Raw genomic sequence first — 22537 nt, 5'->3', positions numbered from 1 at the left:
TCATCGTAACTTTTTCCTGATCAAAAATTGTGTAGTAACTGTATTCTAACAGTAACCTGTACATTTGAAAACTTTTGAATGTTCACAATTAATCATTGATCATAGTCAGTATTTTTGACAGTAAAATAGATATGAATTGCAGTGACTGAATCCAGGTTTGTGAGTGGTGTAATGTGTTTTTGTAATGGCTGTTTCAGAGTTTCTGAAGTGAAAGTCCAAGGAAGAGAAGACATCGAGAAGTAGCTTTTTTGCCTGTCTCATGGTTTATAGGCCTACTGGGGAAACTCGCCATGTAAAAAAATGAGTAACGCATCCAGCTTGGTACCTCCATGGTGATGTGGAAATCCGAGCATTGTTAATAAAGAAATTAAATCTGTGTGTGTCTTTCTTTTGATTCCTTTATCATGTTGCTTATAGTAGACCAAATTTAATTAAAATACCCAGGTGATAATTTCAACATAAATTGGACTATGTGCATAGCTGCTTCTCACAGGCAAAGTATAAATATTCACCATCCTATGGCATGCGTGTTCACTAGTCAGTTATGGCAAAAGAAATCACTGACTCAAAGCATAATTTGCTTGGTAGACATAATTGGAAATGGCCTTTTTAGTTATAAGTTTACATTATTAGATTATAGTACTCCCTGAGAGATTATCTTCTGCATTTCTTGGCCCTGACATGATTAGGTCTGGAATACAGCATTAAGTGTGCTGCTCTGCTGTCAGCAGCGTGGTAGTCAATGTGTTAAGCGGTCGTTTAGGAACTAGTGTGAAGTATATGCATCTGTACAGCATTGGCTAAAGAGATACAGCTAGAATGCTAATTACTGTTTCAGGAATTATCCTTTACACAGTTAAATATATTATGTTAAATATGTATCTAAAACTGAATTCATGAAAAACTTTGTAGTCATTTAAATAAAAATACCGCAAACTGAAAAATCATCTTGAAATGGTAAGGGATATCAAATATAAGTAAATATTTTTCCTTGGTAAGATTAAAGTGTACAATTGCTGATACCTGGTTGTTACCATGAGATCAGTGCTGGCCCCAGCAGAGCAATCTGCTGTGACCACCAGCACCTTCATGCCAGCCAACGGGTTAATACATAAAACAGGGCAGTGCAAGACTTGGTCCGTAATTGTCATTGGTTGAAGCAACTAAAATTAAATTTCTGAGGTATGCTGGAACTGTGTTATTGGTATATTCCCCAGCATGATTTAAAATCTTTGCATTGAAATGGCACTGACAGTGTGTAAAATATTTTGCAACTGAGAATAGATAAAAATTTATGTGGGAATATATTTCAAGAACCCCTTTCAAACCAAACCTGACAATTATATTGACACACCAGTAAACCCACCTGAATGGCACACTGGGTTACACAAGCATTAGCTGTAGGTGTAGAATAGATAATTTACACAGAAAACTTTTCATACAAATTTTATTGTAAAGCACACTGAAGTTAAGGGAAAGATGCAATGCCTAGATGAGATAAACATGGACACACAATAACTCGTTTTGCTCAGATATATGGAAAATTAACTGTAGTATTATATGACATACAACACATCTGAGGTGCAAATTTGTGGAGAGGAGAGATTGCATTGAACCTCTTGTGTATGTATGGTGCATATTTTGTTGCAATGCTGGGATGATGTCATCCAGATTTCAAAATTAGGGGTCTTGTAATGAAACTCTCATCAGTTTTAATATTTAAAAATAAACACGCCTGAAAAAGGAAGCTGAATAGGACTTTAAATTAAATTGCAAAAATTTTCCTGTTTTGCACATTCACTGCAGCTGACACTTAAAAGCTCGTGGCTAGTAGCTCTTATTGACCTTTGTGTCAGCCACAGTGAACATGTTGAAGATTTTAAAGTAACAAAGTAGTTGTTGACATTCTGGTATTAATGGATGGCAGCAGGAAACACAGCAATGAAATAATGTGAATGACTTAAACCAGGAATTAAACAAGTCTACATAGCTTTGAACACAGTCATTTCACACTTCTTAGTCACTGCATATTTGTGTGCTATAACTAATACAGCAACCTTTCATTTTCTCATCTTTGATCTAGGACACATGTCACTTATTTTCCTAGAGCAACTCTAGGTTTACTAGATCCACATTTCAGAATTCTGGTAATTGTAGTCCTACTTCATGCTGAAAGTGTGGGTTGATAGCTGTCTCTTCAGATATGATCTCATCAACTGCCATTTCAGAAACTTGAAGGAAAAATGTGATTATTAAATTTTCTGTCAGTGATGAATATATCACTAATGTATATACCACACAAATATTCATGATGCTATAGAATAGTGCAGGGCCATCTTCTGGAACACCTGCTGGGTAGACTAAACAGTGCACTTCACATCAAGTGCATCAATTTCTTCACAGGTAGTATCATAGTACACTACTATCTCAGGCTTGATTGTTGCGATGCTCAATGAAACAGCATTATGCCTTGAAGACACTAAACTAACAGCCTTCTTAAGTTTTTGAATGAAGGATATAAGTAAGTAATATATCCAAAAACAATTAAGTTTTACATTTTGCTGTAAGAAACTCGTTTTGAATCTTTCCTTTTATTATTTTGTACATGTGTGATCTTTATGTGTCCTCTTCCCAGTTTGACAAGTACATCTGATTTACTTAATGAGGATATTTATGGTTACAAACAAGAAAAAGAAAAAAAGAAAAAACATGTGGTGACAATGCAACCTGCGACCAAAGATCATCTTCCAAAACTTTACGAGCCTCCTGCGAACAAAGATCATCTTCCAAAACTTTACGAGCCTAGGAAGTAAGCACAATGATTTGGACATAATAGCATGTTTTAATAAACCAGATGTTTCAGTTATTACTGAGCACTGGTATACCAAAAAAGAACCTTATTATGCACCAATTGACAAAAAATTTCTGCTCGTCTTTCAGTAGGGATATCAAACCTTATGGTGATGTTGCAAAAGTGCCAATAGTTGGTGCTCAATTCCTTACATGTTGAAGGTGTTACTGAACTTTCTGCGATAAGCTATAGATGGGAAAGCTAATCTCTATCAATTGCTTGTAGAGAGAGATAGTAAATACTCTGGGAAAACGGCTGGGTAATAATGCTGATAATTGTTCACAGTTTAATAAAACCTTATCTAACACAAATCAGTTTTCACTCTTACACTGATCTAAAATTACTGATATGTAATACAGGGTACCCAGGACTTTGTACTGGGATACTTTCTTTTGTTGATTTATGTAAATGACAAAATACTGCTCCCCAAATTCAAGGATAGTTCTGTATGCTGATGCTACATCTATTGCATGCAAGTGTAAAAGTCATGAGCTACTACAAAAACTATGAAACTGTATTACAAATGAAATAATTCAGTATTTCTATGAAAGTCATCTCATTGTCAGCACAAGATAGCAGCAGTAATGGATTTTCACCCCACAAATTCAGTTGTGCACTGGAACTGATATTGTCATCAAAGAAAACTACTGCTTGGTTACAGTTAAACTTTCTATATTTAACATGTTATTACATGGAAACTAATTACTGTACAAGAACACAACTTGGTAGCATTAATGTCAAGGACATGAGCAAGAGAAATAATGCAGAATCAATTCAATTGAAACACTTTTAATGTTTCCAGAATGAGAAACATCCCCCAGGCTGTGGCTAAGCCATGTCTCCGCTATATCCTTTCTTTCAGGAGTGCTAGTTCTGCAAGGTTCACAGGAGAGCTTCTGTAAAGTTTGGAAGGTAGGAGACGAGATACTGGCAGAAGTAAAGCTGTGAGTACCGAGCGTGAGTCGTTCTTCAGTAGCTCAGATGGTAGAGCACTTGCCCGCGAAAGGCAAAGGTCCCGAGTTCGAGTCTCGGTCGGGCACACAGTTTTAATCTGCCAGGAAGTTTCACTTTTAATGTGCTGCTACAGTACACCACACCAGTACCATTACTGGTGACGGTGATGGTGGCTGCTATGAAAAGCTTGCGATTTTATTCAAATCTGATGTGGCAAGTTAACAAAACTTTTTATCCATATGAGTAAAATTATTGTGTAAAATTGATAGCGCAGCTTCTTACAAAAGTCTTTTCCGAGCCCTTCGGAGTCTTTCACTTACATGTAACATATTTACTCCCTAAAAGTATTTGTTGTTCATAATAGGGGTAATTTTACTCTGTTCAGTGAAATGAACTTGCAAAATACTGGAAGTAAAAACAATGTCCATGTAGGCTATACATCCCTGCCTACGATTCAGAATGGAATATCACATTCTGATTGAAAGTCTTTAACAGGTTGCTGCTAGACATCAGGCAGAAAACTGAAAATCCTAAGGTAATAAAAAAATACAAAGTAAAAAAAATATTTTATTAGCTTCTCCTTCTATATATATAATTAAACATAATGTTTCGACTCACGAATGCAATTGCTAGTTAATGTTAACACTAAGGTTCAAATTAACAGGATTTTAATGTTACCATTATATGAACAGCTGACAGTACTCATTGTAAAATTATGAAATGACTTGTATAGAGTATGAGAGACAAACAGCACTTTAAAAAAAAAAAAAAAAAAAAGAAAACCAACCTTTCTAGCTTTCAGGGTTGTTACTTCTTTCCTCTGGGAAGATGAATATAGTTTGTGACTGGAAATGAGGGGAAGATCACTTACACCACCCGTATAGAACAATTATGTGACACATTCATGAGTACTGCTCCAATGTTTGAGATCGAGGTCAGATTTAAGCAACACATTGAAGCAACTCAGAGTCTGGATGCTATATAAGTTACCAGTAGTTTCAAACTATGTGTGAGTATAATGAGAATCCATGGAGGGAAAATAATGTTCTTTTTGTACAACACTATTGAGGAAATTTAGAAGGCATGAGAAATCTGGGTTCGGATGGTAGATAGCCTTTCTTCCCTCTCTCTGTTTGCGAGTGGAACAGGAAAGAAAATGATTTGTAGTGGTAAAGGTACCCTCCACCAGGTACCATTTGGTTGCTTGTGTAGTATGTATGTACATCAAAATACGGAAGAAAATTGTGACTGCCTACTACATTAAGAAGTAATAGTTGAACTAACCTAAGCTTTGTGATTTACTTCAAATGTTTTGTCCCACTGATACACTCTGACAATCAGTGACTTGCATTTATAGCAGTCTTACAATTTGGAGATGTCAGTAGGCTTACTGCTTGGATCTATTAATATTCCCTCATTGAGCTCTTTTTATCTTAAGATCACATAAACTGGATTTTTGAGAAACTACATACAGGGAGATGTGATTGGCATATAGCTGTTTGTTTACAGAAAAACAGCGATCAAAATTTAAGCATATCGGTAACACACACTGGGCAAGAGCACATATCTGGGCTAGAGCACTATACTGGATTTCGCCCCCTTCCCCCCCTTTCCCTAGAAACCTTGGCTGGAGTAATAACTATTTGTAGCATAGTCTGAGGTCTACATTAGGTTGAAAAGCGATAATTTCGTCGACAGTTGTGGAACACAGCGAATGAGAAATAACGGTTGTGATAACAGACAGACGTGTGGCTTTGCCTAATATTTGTTTGCGGCGTATTTAAATGCACTTTCCCACGTTTAATGCATTTATCATAATAAAAAAATAAAACTACTGGGTCATCCCCAAAAAACATATATTAGAAAATGAACAATCATCTGACGTGTTTTGATGCATATTACTTACAGATATCGTACACAAACTGGAAAAATGGAATGGGCGTTCCACTACATATTCTTTACCATATTTGATTTGTTTTTCCGCATTTGCTACTGCTGGTATGGGTTCAAAGACAAATTCGTGCTGCAAACGTCTCAGTGGTAGTTAGCCTACATTGGAAAGCTGCAGTTAATGCGTTAAAAACATTTATACACATTGTCCTCAATGCGTAATATGTGTTTTGCCTTTCGACCAATAATTTGTTATCAGTTGTTATCACGTACGACTCTAATATGTAACTTTGACTATGCTGCGGATATATCATGTCACTATAATCCAGATTATTCGCATTCAAACCTTCTTTCTACATTTAATTATGTTAATGGAAGCTTCATTCAAACAATCTGGATTGATTTGACGTTCCAAAACGACAGCTGATGGAAAGTCTGTATAAACACTGTGGCCAACGTGTGACGTCACTTACGTCAACAGAGTTGTTTACAGGTCTAGTCACCAGGCAGCGCTGTCACGCTTTCAGCCTTACTGATGACGTCATGAAGCGATTCCTCGGGGCCCGCGAGACGCACGTACCTACATTTTACAGAACTTCCACTTTCTTTGCACTCGATTCTAAGCCGCAGGCAGTTTTTTGGATTACAAAAACCGGGAAAAAAGTGCGGCTTAGATTTGATTTGATTTATTATTGGTCCTGTAGATCATACAATTTGTACACCAAAGCACATCATGATATAGGACAAGTCAATTTGAAAAATTATGTTAAGATGGTATATGACGAGAGATGACTGTAGTGGCACATAACTCACATAGCAGAATACATATAGGATATATAGACAAAATATAAAAAAAGGTGGTGTGTGATGAGAGATGACAGTGATGCATACTGCACATAGCAGAATACATATAAGACATACAGACAGAATATGAGTAACAAACAATAATTAAATTATCTTACTAAGTAGAAATATCTACAAGTGAATATACAGCTTATTACAAGTAATTAAAATATTGTGGTACATAGTTCACATTGCAGAATACATATATGAGATACAGACAGAATATAGATAAGATACAATAACTAAATTATCTTACTAAGAAGAAACAACTACAACTGAATAAACAGCTTATTGCAAGTAATTAAAATTTTGTTTCAAGAAATTCATGTACGGAATAGAAACAGTGATTTAGTGGCAATTTCTTTAATTTAATTCTCATTGTTTTTGGGTTTTTGCTTGTTTTTATGTCTGTTGAGAGGTGGTTGTATATTTTAATGCCCATACATTTAACCCCTTTCCCATATAATTTTGTGTTGTGGGTTATAATTTATAACTGTGTTTTGTTTCTGGTGTCGTGTGTGGCGGTCTGCATTTCTGTCGAGGGCGTCCAAGTGCTGTACTGCAAAACAAGCTAGTTCCAATATATAGAGGCATGGCAGTGACAGGATTTTTAGCTGTTGAAATAGTGGTTTACAGTGTTCTGTTCTTTTCTTACATTTCATTATTCTTACTACTTGTTTTTGTAACTTGAAAATTGTAAGAGAATCAGAGCTCTTTCCCCAGAACATTGGGCCATAGCTCAAGACAGACTCAAACAGGGCATGGTACACCAGCTTCAAGGTATCTACTCAGGCAGTGTCTTTTAATGATCGTAATAGATAGCAGGTTTTACTGAGCTTTTGAGACAATGCCTCAATATGTGGTTTCCAATTTAGTGTGTTGCTGATGGTAAGTCCAAGAAATTTGGTGTCCTGCCTATTCGTAATGTCATCTTTGCCAATAGCTATAACTGCATTGAAGGGGGGTAGATTTTGTCTAGTATGGAAGTTCATACTTACAGTTTTTTTGAGTATTTATGAGTAATCTATTTGCTTCAAACCACGACTAAATGACAAGTAGTTTCGTTAACTGCATCTTGCAATGTGTCACCTCTACTGGTTATCAGGATATTTGTGTCATCCGCATTCAGAAAGGCGCTGGCATTTGGTATGTGTTCTGGGACATCATTTATGAACAATATGAAAAGAACAGCGCCAAGGACAGATCCCTGAGGGACGCCATTTGTTGTATGTAGTATATCTGACCTGCAGTGCCTGAATGTCTCTGATTTTCGTATTTCTACATATTGCTTTCTTTGACTAAAGTAGCTATGGAACCAATTGTGGGCTACACCTCTAATCCCATACTTATGGAGTTTCATAAGCAGCAGTTTGTGGTCAACCATGTCATAGGCCTTGGACTGATCAAGAAATATACCAACAGCAGGTTGTTTACGGTCAACGAAACTTGAGCACTTTCTAGAAATGCATTTTCTGAAATCTGTATTGGGAAGATGCGATTATGTTGTTAGAATTTAAACATATTTCTAATCTAATTAACATACATTATTCAAATATTTTTGAGAAGGCAGATAGTATAGCAATTGGCCTATAGTTTGTCATGTCCGTTTTCTCTCCCTTCTTGTAGAGAGGTAAAATTTTAGCAAGTTTTAGCTGGTTTGGAAATGTTCCCTCTAGAAATGAGGTATTTATGATATTTGACAGGGGTCCACTGATGTAATTTGAACACTTATGAAGTAAGAAGCAGGGTATCAGATCATGCTGAATAAATCTTTTTGACTCTTTTTTTGTTTTAAATAATATCTTCAATTTCATACGGTGTTGTAGGAGATAGGAAAAAGGAGTTCAGAGGAGTATTATTTTTGAGACAAGAGTGTGCAGTGCTTGGAGAGTTAGTCTGGAGATTTGTGGGAGGAGAGTGAACAGTATTTGAAGAGTTGGTTAGTAGATTTGTGGAAATTTCTGAAAAATAGCTGTTGAATCTATTGACAATTTTATGTGCATTTTCAGTCTTTTGTCCTTCTATATTTAGTGTGATTTTATCCTCTATCCTTAACTTTCTACCAGTCTGTTCATTTAGTATACCCCAGATGGTCTTACATTTGTTGGAAGAGCACCTAATTGTTTTATCATTATGAGCTTTTTCAGCCCATTTGATAATTCTCCTGTATGTGTTTTTGTAATTTTTATAGTATACCTTGAACACTTTGGATTTGCCACTGTCCAGTTTGCCAAGTCTGTGCAGCAGCCTCATCTTTTCTGATGAAGTTTTAATACCTTTTGTGACCCAAGCACTCTGTTTTTTGTAAGTGATAGTCTTTGTTTTCTCTGGGAAATGGCAATTAAAGTAATATTCAAATATCTGCAGAAAATTCTCATATTTTTCATTTGTTGTTGAGGAAGGAAATACACTTTGCCAGTCCTCTTTCTCTAAGTACAAAGTTGTTTATTTTGCTATCACTATAACTTCTACATTTAATAACTGTTTCTCCTGTTGGGAGTACATTGAGTGGTGGATTAAAATATATTGTTAGTGCACTGTGATCTGAAAAACCAACATCTATAATTTTTACAGTGCAATCAGTGTTAGTAGCAACCTGATCAAAGACAGCTGTTTAATCTCGTAGGACATATAACTTTCATATTTAAGTTGAATGACATCATTAAATTTACTAATTGGGACTTTCGAGCAGATTCTTCAAGGAAATCAATATTGAGATCACCACATATTATTATATTTTTTGAGTTGCTGTGACAAGCTATTTCTAGCAATAGTGCGAAGTTTCTGAGAAAGACTGAAATGTTACCACTAGCTGACCTATATACACACATTATATACATATTTAGGTCGGCAAGTACTACCCCAGCTATTTCAATGTCTTTGCCTAAGGAATACACTTCACAGGGATGGAAAGGTTCACAGCTAATGATATTTGTTATGTATATATAAGTTCCACCACCTTCGTAATTTTTCCTAGAGTAGTGGTGAACTAATCTGAAGTTTTGAATATACTGATAAGGTAATTCTGATTCTTTTAGCCAGTGTTCACTAATACACAGTATGTGCATGTCTGACAAAACATTAGTATCACTTATAAGAATTTCAAGTTCACTTACTTTATTTCTCAGTCCTTGTACATTGTGACAGTATATGTTAAGGTTGTCACATTATTCTATGTGAGGAAGATTTATGTCTGCTGTGTCCTCTTGCGAAAGATGTGACTTGACCATAAAAAATCTTCGTTATTAGCTGACACTTTTTGTTTTTCTTGAAGATCTTCTCAGAGATCTTGAGATCTTGCTGCTTGAAGCTGTACTCCCAGAAGAAACATGACTCTCCAATGACGAATATGATGCAGTGGGAGTATGTTGTGATCTCGTAGACTTTCCTTGTTGAGCTGCTGTTTGAATAGTGGTATCCAAATTTTGACTGTGTAATAATTCACCGCTAGTTTCTTGTGATTTTGTAGGTGAAGTTTTCCTATCTCTTTCTTCATTAATTGCAAGGGAATTTTTTGATGCAGCTGTTTCTTTTTGTTCCAACAGTACACTTTCATTAGGCATGGGTGCTTTTAGTGCGATTGGTGGTGTGGTGTTTCCATATATTTTGGACGTCTCTGTTAACGATGCGTTAGCAAGTACATGTTTTCCTCGGCGGTTTCTGTGCATTCCATGGCAAGTAAAGAAGCTTCTTTCTTCGGAGCTAATGTCTAAGAACTTGACATGTTTGAATGCTTTACAGATTTTCCGAAACTTTCTGTTTGTGAAATGTAAATACGGTAAATGTAGGGTAAATTAGAGTGTCAGTGGTGTCTGTTGCAGGATTCTAGTGCGTCATTTATTTATGAGGTATCGTATTTTGAAAAGTTTCTACATTGTACCCTTGTCTGTGCCACTCAGCCTGTGTAGTTGCTAGGTACGATGATGTTATGTTTGCTTACAGTGTGCTCATGTATTTCTTGAGTGCATTGCGACTTGCTAGTCAGTCAGTGTACAACAGTCCAAACAGTAGGTCATAAGTGGATGATGGGATTACCAATGCAGAAAGAGCTGACATGCTCATAGTGTATGGAGAATGCAAGAAGCATGCAATTTGTTCTTGTATGGTGTAAGTGGCACACATCCCAACAGACATCAATCATCTTGACAGTTATTTACCAACCTCTTCAATCAATTATTTTCAAGTGGTAGTGTAACACCTAGACACTGCAACAGAAGGAAACAAGTGACTGATGTTGCAGTTGAAAAGTACTACAGCATGTCCTCATGAATTGTTTCTAAATTGTTGGATTAGATGCAGAGGGCCTGATCCTTGGCCAACCCATTCCTCGGATTTGATGCCTGTAGACTTTTTTCCGTGAGGAAAGATCCTAAGGTCATACCAACTACACTTGCTAATATACAGTTATGTATTACTGCAACCTGCTCAGATATCTCCACTGGAATAATAACACATGTGCAGCTGTCACTGGATAACAGATTGGAAGTACGTATTACGTTGCCGGTGGTCAATTTGAAGACAATGTGCGATGGTGAATTGTCTCGTTACTGGCGTAACTAGTGTATGCTCCTGTGTTGCCGTTTAGTGTGTGCTTTTTTTTTTTCTTTTGATCAGTCTTCTGGCTGGTTTGATGTGCCCTGCCACGAATTTCTCTCCTGTGCCAACCTCATCGTCTCAAAGTAACACTTGCAACCCATGTCTTCAATTATTTGCTGGATGTCGTCCAATCTGTCTTCCTCTACAGTTTTTGCCCTCTAAAAGCTCCCTCTAGTACCATGGAAGTCATTCCCTGATGTCTTGACAGATGTCCTGTCCTGTCATTGTGTCCCTTCTCCTTGTCAGTGCTTTCCACATATTCCTTCCCTCTTGGATTCTGCACAGGACCTCCTCATTCCTTACCTTACCAGTCCACGTAATTTTCACCATTCGTCTGTAGCACCAAATCTCTAATGCTTCGATTCTCTTCTGTTCTGCTTTTCCCTCAGTCCATATTTCACTACCACACAATACTGTGCTCCGATCGTACATTCTTCCTAAAATTAAGGCCTTTGTTTGATACTAGTAGACTTCTCTTGACCAGGAATGGCTTTTTTGCCACTGCTAGTCTGGTTTTGATGTCTTCCTCGCTTTGTCCATCATTGGTTATTTTGCTGCCTAGGTAGTATAATTCCCGAACTTTATCTACTTAGTGACCATCAATCCTGACGATAAGTTTCTCACTGCTCTCATTTGTGCTACTTTTCATTACTTTCATCTATCTTCGATTTACTCTCCGTTGATATTCTGTACTCCCATTCAGCATATAATGTAATTCTTCTTCACTTTCACCCAGGATAGCAATGTCATCAATTAATTGTCTCATTGATGTCCTTTCACCTTGAATTTTAATCCCACTCCTGAACCTCTCTTATTTACATCATTGCCTCATCGATGTACAGATTGAACAGTAGGGGTGAAAGACTACATCCCTGTCTTATATTCTTTTTAATCCGAACACTTCATTCTTGGCTGTACCCTCTTATTATTATTATTCCCTCTTGGCTCTTGTACATATTGTATATTACCTATCTCTCCCTGCAGGTTACCCCTTCTTTTCTTAGAATTTTGAGCATCCTGCATCATTTTACATTGTTGAACGCTTTTTCCAGGTCAACAGATTCTATGAACAAGTCTCAATTTTTCTTTAGTCTTGCTTCCATTATTAACTGCAATGTCAGCATTGCCACTCTAGTGTCTTTACCATTCCTAAAGCCAAACTGATCATCGTCAAACACATCCTCAATGTTCTTTCCCATTCTCCTGTATATTATTCTTGTCAGCAACTTGGATGCATGAACTGTTAAGATGATTATGTGATAATTCTCGCACTTTTCAGCTTTAGTAGTCTTTAGAACTGTGTGCATGATACTTTTCCAAAAGTCAGATGGTATATTGCCAGACTCCTACATTCTACACACCAATGTGAATAGTCGTTTTTGTTGCCACTTCCCCCCATTCTTTTAGGAATTCTGATGGAATGTTAGCTATCCCCTTTGCCTTATTTGATCTTAAGTCCTCCAAAGCTCTTTAAAATTCTGATTCTAATACTGGATATTCTCTCCTCTAAATCGAGTCCTGTTTCTTCTTCTATTACATCAGTCAAATCGTCCACCTCATAGAGGACTTAAATGTACTCTTTCCACCTATCTACTCTCTCCTCTATATTTAACAGAGGAATTCCCATTGCACTCTTCACATTAACGCCCTTGCTTTTAATTTCACTGAAGATTGTTTCGATTTTCCTATGCTCTTAGTCAGTCCTTCCGACAATCATTTCTTTTTTGATTTCTTCACATTTTTCTTGCGCCTACTTCATATTAATTTCCCTGTAATTCCTATTTATTTCATTCCGCAGTGGCTTGTATTTCCGTATTCCTGAACTTTCTATAACATTCGTGTTCTTCCTTCTTTCATCAGTCAATGAAAGTATTTCTTCTGTTACACATGGTTCCTTCGCACTTACCTTCTTTGTACCTATGTTTTTCTTTCCCACTTCTGTGGTTGCCCTTTTTAAAGATGTCAATTCCTCTTCAACTGTTTTGCCTCCTGAGCTATTCCTTATTGCCGTATCTTTAGCCTTCGGAACTTCAAATGTGTCTTGTCATTCCTTAGTACTTCCATACCCCATTTGTTTGTGTACTGATTCTTCCTGACTTGTCTCTTGAACTTCAGCCTGCTATTCATCACTACTACATTATGATCCACATCTGTATCTCTCCTGGGTGCCCCTTACATATCAGTATCTGATTTCGGAATCTCCATCTGACAATGATGTAATACAACTGAAATCTTCCCATGTGACCCAGCCTTTTCACGTACACCTCCTCCTTTCGTAATTCTCGAACAGAGTATTTGTTATTACTAGCTGAAATTTATGACAGAACTCTGCTAGTCTTTCTCCTCTCTCATTCCTTGTCCCAATCTGGTATTCTCCTGTAACCATTTCTTCTACTCCTTCCCCTGCAACTGCATGACTACTAAATTTTCATCTCGCTTTACGTACTTTATTACCCTTTCAGTATCCTCACATACTTTCTCTATCTCTTGATCTTCAGCTTTTGACTTCGGTATACCTGAACTATTGTCGTCTATTCTGGTAAGTACAACCTTATCACTGAACTGTTCACAGTAACACACTCTCTGCCCTACCTTCCTATTCATAATGAATCCTACTCCCGTTCCACCATTTGCTGCTGTTGTTGATATTACCCTATACTCCTCTGACCAGAAATCCTTGTCTTCTTTCCATTTCACTTCACTGACCCCTACTGTATCTATATTGAGCCTTTGCATTTCCCTTTTCAGATTTTCTAGCTTCCCTACCACATTCAAGCTTCTGACGTTCCACGCCCCGACTCGTACGTTATCCTTTTGTTGGTTATTCAATCTTTTTCTCATGGTCACCTCCCCCTTGGCAGTCCCATCCCAGAGATCTGAATGGGGGACTATTCTGGAATCTTTTGCCAAAGGAGATCTCCAAGACACTTTTTCAATTACAGGCCACATGTCCTGTGGGTACACATTACGTGTCTTTAATGCAGTGGTCCCCATTGCCTTCTGCATCCTCATACTGTTAATCATTGCTGATTCTTCCGCCTTTCGGGGCAGTTTCCCATCCAAAGGACAAGAGAGTGCCCTGAACCTGTGTCCGCTCCTCTGGCCTCTTTGACAAGGCCGTTGGCAGACAGAGAGTGGCTCCTTATGCCGGAAGTCTTCGGCCGCCAATGTTGATTATTAATCAAAATTTAAGCGGGGGTGACTTTTGAACCCAGGACCAAGGATGTTTTGATTACTAGAAGTGTCAATGTGGGAACTTTTAAAAATACTATTACCTTTAAACGATTTGCACTACAATCCTGCAACAAACGCCACTGGCATTCTAGTTTGCTAATGTCAAGAGCCATTGTTCCATTTATAAAAGTTTGCAATTGCACAAAAAATACATTTTCGAAGTATTATTACAACTTGTTGATTGGCTAACAATACAAGCCACTGACCATCAATCTACTCTGTGAAAACCACACAACAATAGCACTTTCCATTTCCACAATATTTGCTCTGTAAATAGGAATAATAATAGTAAGTCAAACAATGGGAAATCCAGGATGGAATGTAACAATCCAGAGAAGGGAAGTTGCTATTGACCATATAGAGGAGACGCGCGCGCGCGCGCGCGCGCGCGCGCGCGCGCGCGCGCCCCCCCCCCCCCCCCCCCCCCCACACACACACACACACACACACACACACACACACACACACACACGTACGTACATCTGCAGTCTCAGAGAGCTGAAACTACACTACTACTGCTGACAAAGGCCTTAATGGCTGAAAGCTATGATTGTGTGAATCTTTTTATCGTGCCTATCGCGACTCAGCATCTCCGCTATATTGTTACAATAATAACAGTAATACAGATTAAAATATGTATAATAAAATGCAGACACAAAGAAAATATAGGAAAAGTATACACACAAAGGTTGACATTACAAAACAATGCCATAAAGATCAGGAGAGTACAGTTTAATAGAGCAGCTACAAAAAAGAGCACACTTTGTTGTGATATAACCTTTTTTAGAAAATCACAATAGAAGGCCATTTATTATACATACCAGTATTTAACATTAAATAAATATGTTTCTCACATACATTTACTGACAGTAATTGAAGTACTTCATCAGAAATACAATTCCCATCAACCCTTAGAATAGAAAATTCGTCAGAGGCTGAAATGTTTGTTCTGTTAGACACACTGAAAATTGCACTACAGTTCTAGCTGGCTACAAGAGCCTTATTTGTTATTTTGTTGAAGTGCACTGAAGGTAATGTGCCTCATTGTGCTGATTTACCCAAGAAAACTTGATTTCATTCCAGGCCCAAACAGCCTCACAGGCGGATGTTCCACGTAAGGGGTTATACTGAGTCTGATCATTCAATGAAGAATCTGGAGCTCTCTTTCTACAACTGTACATCTCCTACTTTTCCACTAAATATAATTTCATTCCTTTACATGCACTGTGTAGCACCAGCATTCCCTGTATAATACCTCGCACCGTGTGTTCCTCCTTAATAACATGTGCACCGAAGGCCATCTTATTTTGGGTGTATGTGTCATCTTTAATGCAGACATTGAACGAAGTACCAATTTTGTCAATATAATAGTAGTGAGAGCCATTAGAATTTATCCTATATACTACTGAATTACTAAAATTGTCCTGTTTTGTGACTACTGCTGTCTTTACATATCTATTTTTTTCCCAAGTGAACGAAGTAAGAACTTTTGTATTTTTGTATTCTAACATGATAGAATCCAAGGTTTTCATGAGTTTTGAAAAAATTCTGAGAAATTGGTGAAATAATGTTGTGAATACCAATTTTTGGAGCTGTACCATGATAAATTCCAACAACTGTGATCAAGCAAATTTTTGAGATTCTTTCTTGCATGGCCTACGTGCCAAGCCAGCCTGTCCTACAGGCCAAAAGCAGTTCTTTCTAGTAAAAGCTGCTGACAGAGTACATTTTCATCTGTCTACTGAATGCACTAACATTTCATGTCACCAGCTAGTGAAGAGGGTGGTGTGAGACAAGTGTTATGTGGCTGCTACAAGATGCGTCATGGGGAGCACAGGACAGTGAAGTTGTTCTCTTCGTTTCTAACTTTCAGACTGAGCAGACAACTTCATGCCATCTGCATCTGTGTCTGTTCTCTCCGACTGCCCACTGGCCAATTCAAATATGAACCACCTTTCTCTCACCTTCCTAGTCTTGTTATTTTCTTTACTCTCACACTGGCAGACACCCCCACATTCTGGCCTGAATGAGCTCTCATGCACCCTGTACTGGTGGAATATAGTCAGAAGTTAATTTTATTTCTTCTTTGTATATCCATAATTAAAACGGACAACCTGGAATGTCAGCTAGTATAATATATGTTAAAAAATGACTTAATTCCTCCAGTTGTATTACGGTGCTGGTTTTATTGGCAACTAGTTTCGATGTTGTTACATCATCATCTTCAGGCCCATACTTGTTGACAGTAACCATATGTGTCCAACACACACTACTACTGGCGAAGAGTTCTCGGGCCACCCGGCTGGAAGCATACATTCACACATACTACTACCGTTAGACAGTAGTACTAATACTACTACTGTTAGACATATACGGTTACTATCAACAAGTATGGGCCTGAAGATGATGATGTAACAACATTAAAACTAGTTGCCAATAAAACCAACACCTTAATACAGCTGGGGAATTACGTCATTTTTTAACATAATTTTATTTCTCTCTTTCAGTTCAAACCCTCTCTACCATCCCTAACACAGGCAACATCCACAGAGGTGTGATCTGAACACAACTTTACATATGCCCTAGCCCCACGGATGAAGAGACTGAAACAATGTACAATGAAATAAATAAATTATTCAGATCATTGGAGACAAACATGTAAATGGAGCCTGGAAGACGAAAAGCTACATAATATAATTTTGCACAGAGCACAATTTAGCCATTCCTTATACAAGGTGGGGCAATAAAAGTGGCCCAGAGAACAGAGTTCCAGGGTACAAAGAAACAAAGCAGAAAAAGGAAATACAGTACTAACCTGACAATACCAGATGTTGAAAGTGACCACCATATCTCTTCACGCTTTTGGCTCCTAGTCAGCATGTTGCTGAAGGCAGATTGAACTTGGACAGCTGGAATTGCTGCAATGTCATCTGAAATCATCAGTCTTGATGACTGTGAGGTTTGTTGCTATACACCTTCGACTCCAGGGCTCCCACACAAAGTAATCGTACACTGATGGATCAAGTGATTTGGGTGGCCAGTTAGGGCCACGACCAGGCTGACCTCTGCTAACAGCTCTGTCAGTTTGGAGATCATGTAAATGTGCTATAAGTTTCGGCTGGCTGTATGGGTAGTTGCTCCATCCTGTTGGAAGCAACTGTGTGTCTTTTCCTCCTCAGTTAATGCTGCCACTCATCCAGGCCACTTTTATTTGCCGCCGACGGAGAAATGAATGCAATACAGTGGAAAGCAAAAGGGGGGGGGGGGAGTATATGAAAAGCTGGTAGGTATGATACTAGAATGAGATTTTCACTCTGCAGCGGAGTGTGCGCTGATATGAAACTTCCTGGCAGATTAAAACTGAGATTGGAAGGTAGGAGACGAGGTACTGGCAGAAGTAAAGCTGTGAGTACCGGGCGTGAGTCGTGCTTCGGTAGCTCAGTTGGTAGAGCACTTGCGCGCGGAAGGCAAAGGTCCCGAGTTCGAGTCTCGGTCGGGCACACAGTTTTAATCTGCCAGGAAGTTTCAGGTATGATACTGTATAAATAATTTTACACCACCCTGAAAGAAACCCGACACCTGTAATATGATACTGTACAAATAATTTGACAGCACACTGAAAGGAACACAACACCTGTAATAGACACCCCTTCAGAATTATTGAGATACTTGGGAGAACGTAACATGACAAAACTATTCCACCTAGTATGCAAGATGTGAGATGCAAGAAATATCCTCAGACTTCATGAAGCATGTGCTGACATGTGTGAATAATACTGTACTACCAGTTTAATAAGTCATAGATGCATGATACTGATTGTTTACTGAATAATTTTTAAACAAACAGATCAATACATGGAGTCACTACTAAAAATAAGAAAGATCGAGTTACTCTGTTTCATTATTCTGGAACATATGTTCTAAACAGCATGCCAGGCACTGTTCAGTTACTGATTAAGTTCAGTTCATAAGGAGCCTGAAACATTAATTGGTTGCCAACTCCTCCTACTCCAATGACTGTTTTTATATAAAACCAACTGCACAGTTCAACACAGTAATGTGACTGCCATAAATACATATTGTGAACTGTTTACCACTGCACAATGTGTGGTTGCAATAGCCTAAGAATGAGCTTACACACTTCCATGTGTAAACATTTAAGTGCATATGAGAAATATAAAGGACCATTTCATCTGGGATCCGTGGAAGAAACATTAAGACATCCCCCCCTCTCTCTCTCCCATAAATATGTATTACATATCCTTGTTTCATCACAGGTTCTACACTGTTGAGGAGCTATGAATCTATGAAATGAAGAGTATATTTATATTTCAACTGCTCTTTTGACTATTGGAAAAGAGAGGCAATAGGCCAAATGATCTTATTCTTGTTGATGTAATGGGCCACAATTTTGCTTTAACGGGCAGATTACAACCTTGTGGCAAATACTTTTTTTCAATGAAGAAAAACTGATTTCATCTGTTATTAGCACATTCAACAAACCAACTGATGTTTTACTAGGCTATGACAATTAGGAACAGTGTATTTCCTTTAATACCATAGAGAAAATTATGAAATTTCATTTTCAGTTTAGCCACTCATGCTGTAGGGCCCAATGGGAGATGTTCACCTTTTCACCTGTTGAAGTTAAGTATTCACAAATGTCACATTCAGAATGGAAAGATACAACTGATGATTAAGCAGTACAAGACTTCAAGGAGAAGTGCATTGCCTATTTCATCGGTGAACAAAAGACTGAATAAAATAATTTTGATTTATTTGTGATAGAGCAAATTCAAAAACTTCTAACTGGTCCTAATAACAGTTGCAGTAAAGCCTTTTGGAATGCAAAAATACTGATGATGGATATGGAGGGAGATGAAGAGTACTGGAAATGGAGTATGTCAACAAGGAAGACAGAAGAATGAAGAAAGAAAGTAACAGAGCTTGTTATTACTTTACGAACAAAATAAATGCACAGAAAAGAACCAGATTCCATATTTCTTTTTCTTGTTGTGTATATTTTGATTTTTTAATCTGTACTAATGAAAACTACTGCAGATCACTGTAATGCATGTAATCAGCCACAGTGGACAGTTTTCCAGTTTTTGTATTTCTTCAACTGACACACAAAGCAAGAAGTTACAATGAACATGTTTATGACTGGTGCAAAATATAGTTATTTGTCTGTTCAGGAAGTTTAAATAGGAATAACCCACATTTTTAAACAAAAAACTATGTTTCACAATGATCCACTCTATAGTTTTTACAGATCTATGTTCAGTATTTACTATACAAAACCAACTTGAGTCTTTGTTGCAATTGTCATTACACTGACTCTACTTAAAAAACCAAGTTTCATGCTATTAAAGTAGACTGTGGCAATAAGAGTAAAAATAACAAATTTAGTGAAAATACTTGAGATATATCTTTACTTAGTGTCAAATGCTCTTCTTGTCTCTACAGAAAATACACTGACACACACACACACACACACACACACACACTGACGATACAATATAATAAACATTCAGTTATTCAAATTTATTTGTTTAGCCTTGAGAGGGTGACATACACAATTTGCAACAAAATTCCATGTTTCAGTAGCTGTCAAAATATCTCTTGCCACACTCCACCACCTTTATTACTTGGTCAGTTAAAAAACTTTCATGTAGAAAACAGTTGACACACACACACACACACACACACACACACACACACACTCACTGCTCAAGTCCAACAATGCCTTTAAGGATCACTTGAATATTTCCTTTTAGGATTCTAGAAGTTCCTCTTATTCATAAGATCACAGAAATGCACTGTCATCTTCGGTTGCTTGCCTGTTCTTTCACAGCAACATAATTACAAATAAAATGGGCAGGAACATTCAATATATAACTTGTGTGACTGAGGCACTCTTTGACGATGAGATAGCTTCTTCCAAGTTGCTGTCCAGTTTTCGATATCCTGACGTATTAGGTCGTCTCCTGCCACGCCTGGAACGTCCTTCCAGTGCAAGAGCCAATATCTGCAACAATGGGCACATTGCACACAGCCTTCCTTTGTACCATTATACAACATATAAAAATATCTACCTTTTAAAATACTGTTTACCATACTGTGTGAAAATGCTTCAGAAAAAGTGGTAGCACTCATTTTAGGGCACTGACAGAGTTTTACTATGGCACTAAGCTACTTGCTTGATGGAGCCCATTTATGAAAGGTAAAGACATTGTAGAGACAGTTCTGGCGTTACACTTGATAATGGAAGCAAGGCTTAGGACAAATGAAGACATAATCACATTATCTGTCGATCTAGAAAAAGGATTTGACAGTGTAAAATGGTGCAGAATGTTCAAAATTACAAGAAAATATGTATAACTTATGTGGAATGACAAGATGTACAAGCACCAAGAGGGAACAATAAAAATGGAAGACCAAGGATAAAGTACTTGGATTAAACATGGTATAAGGAAGGGGTTTAATCTTCCACCTTACGTTCTATCTATACACTGAAGAAGCAATGACAGAAATAAATGAGAGGTTCAAGAGTGGGATTACACTTCAAGGTGAAAGACTACCAATGATAAGATTTGCTGATGACATTGTTATCCTCAGTGGAAGTGAAGCAGAATCACACGATCTGCTGAATTGAATGAACAGTCTTTGAGTACAGAATATGGGTTGAGATTAAACTGGAAAAGGATGAAAGTAATGGGAAGCAGCAGAAATGAGATTAGGGGTTACTCTAACATCAATCTAATCACAAAGTAGAAAAAGTTGAGATATTCTGGACCTTTGGAATCAAAATAACACACAATCAAGAAAGAAAAGCCAACTAGTACAGGCAAAGAGGGCATCCCTTGCCAAAAGAAGTTTACTAGTGTCGAACACTGGTCTCAACATGACGAGGAAATTTCTGAGACTGTACATCTGGAACACAGCTTTGTATGGCAGTGGATCATGGATTGTGTAGTGAAAGACTGGAACAGAAAAACTGGAACAGAAAGGAAACAAAGCACTTCAGATGTTGCACTACAGAAGATGTTGAAAATGGGTGTACTGAGAAGCAAGCATTCCAGGTTAAAGTGAACCTAATGTGTGATTTTTGAAAACTGACTTTCGTAATAACAAATGATACTTATAAATAACTTAAATACTGAAAACAATCAATTTTTGACAAAATAATTTAACTGGATAGATAAAAAATCTACTCACCAAGTGGCAGCAGAGCACACACATAAAATATAGTTGTAATTAGGCAAGCTTTCGGGGTTCCTTCTTCAGGCAGAAGGGTTGAAGGGGAAGGAAGAAGGGTGAAGGAAAAGGACTGGAGAGGTCAAGGAAAAGGGGTAGAATTTGGAAGAGTCACCCAGAACCTCAGCTCAGGGGAGACTTACTGGATGGGATGAGAAGGAAAGACTTATTATTTGGGATTGCATCGGATGAGATTTGAAAACCTGAGAGTTTAAAGGTGGAAGACAGGGTAATATGCACGGCATAGATTGCTGTTTTAACAACATGCAGGAATTAATCAGAGTTGTCTTACCTGTCTATTCTCCACCGACCTGCTCCCACTTCTGTTACATACAATTAGCTTTACACTCTTATTAACTCATGCTTGATGTTCAAGCAGTAATCTTTGCCTTGCATATTACCCTGCCTTCCACCCTTAAGCTCTCAGGTTTTCAAATCTCACCCAATGTAGTCCCCAACAATCAGTCTTTTTTTCTTATTACATGTGATAAGTCTCCCCTGACCAGCAGTTTTGGGCAACTCTCTCAAAATCTAGCCCTTTTCCTAGGCCTCTCCAGTCTTTTTCCCTTCACCACTCTTCCATCCCCTTCAACCCTTCTGCCTGAAGAAGGAGCCACTGGCTCCGAAAGCTTCCCTAATTACACCCATCTTTTACGTATGTGCTCTACTGCCTTTTGGTGAATACATGTTTTTATCTATCCAATTAAATTATAGCTTAAACACTGGATTTCTTCCAAATAAGATTTGTTTTTCAAAATATGTAGTATTTTTATTTCTAGAAAATTTCTTTTTGGTCAGGCTTCAACAAAATACATAACAGTAAATTTGCCATAGTAATGTTGTCTGGCCCATACTCAAATTAACTGTAACAATACTTATTTTACTGCAACAGGAAATTGGATAAGATTATTG

At 37.7% G+C, this 22537-nt stretch overlaps 1 protein-coding gene across 2 annotated transcripts in view; it reads right to left on the bottom strand.

Annotated features, from left to right (window-relative positions):
- Positions 1 to 19897: 19897 nt before the first annotated feature.
- LOC126480910 (trans-Golgi network integral membrane protein 1-like) overlaps positions 19898 to 22537 on the bottom strand; it is a 77855-nt gene continuing 75215 nt past the window's right edge. For both annotated transcript variants that reach the window (XM_050104314.1, XM_050104313.1), the window contains exon 4: positions 19898 to 20396. In XM_050104314.1, the coding sequence (XP_049960271.1) occupies positions 20256 to 20396 (141 nt within the window). In that variant the 3' untranslated portion in view covers positions 19898 to 20255. The remainder of the gene's footprint in view (positions 20397 to 22537) is intronic.

This window comes from Schistocerca serialis, chromosome 5 (genome assembly GCF_023864345.2).
Source record: "Schistocerca serialis cubense isolate TAMUIC-IGC-003099 chromosome 5, iqSchSeri2.2, whole genome shotgun sequence".
NCBI lineage: Eukaryota > Metazoa > Arthropoda > Insecta > Orthoptera > Acrididae > Schistocerca > Schistocerca serialis.
The sequence above is the reverse complement of the archived record's forward strand: the minus strand, read 5'-3'. Positions and strand labels throughout refer to the sequence as shown.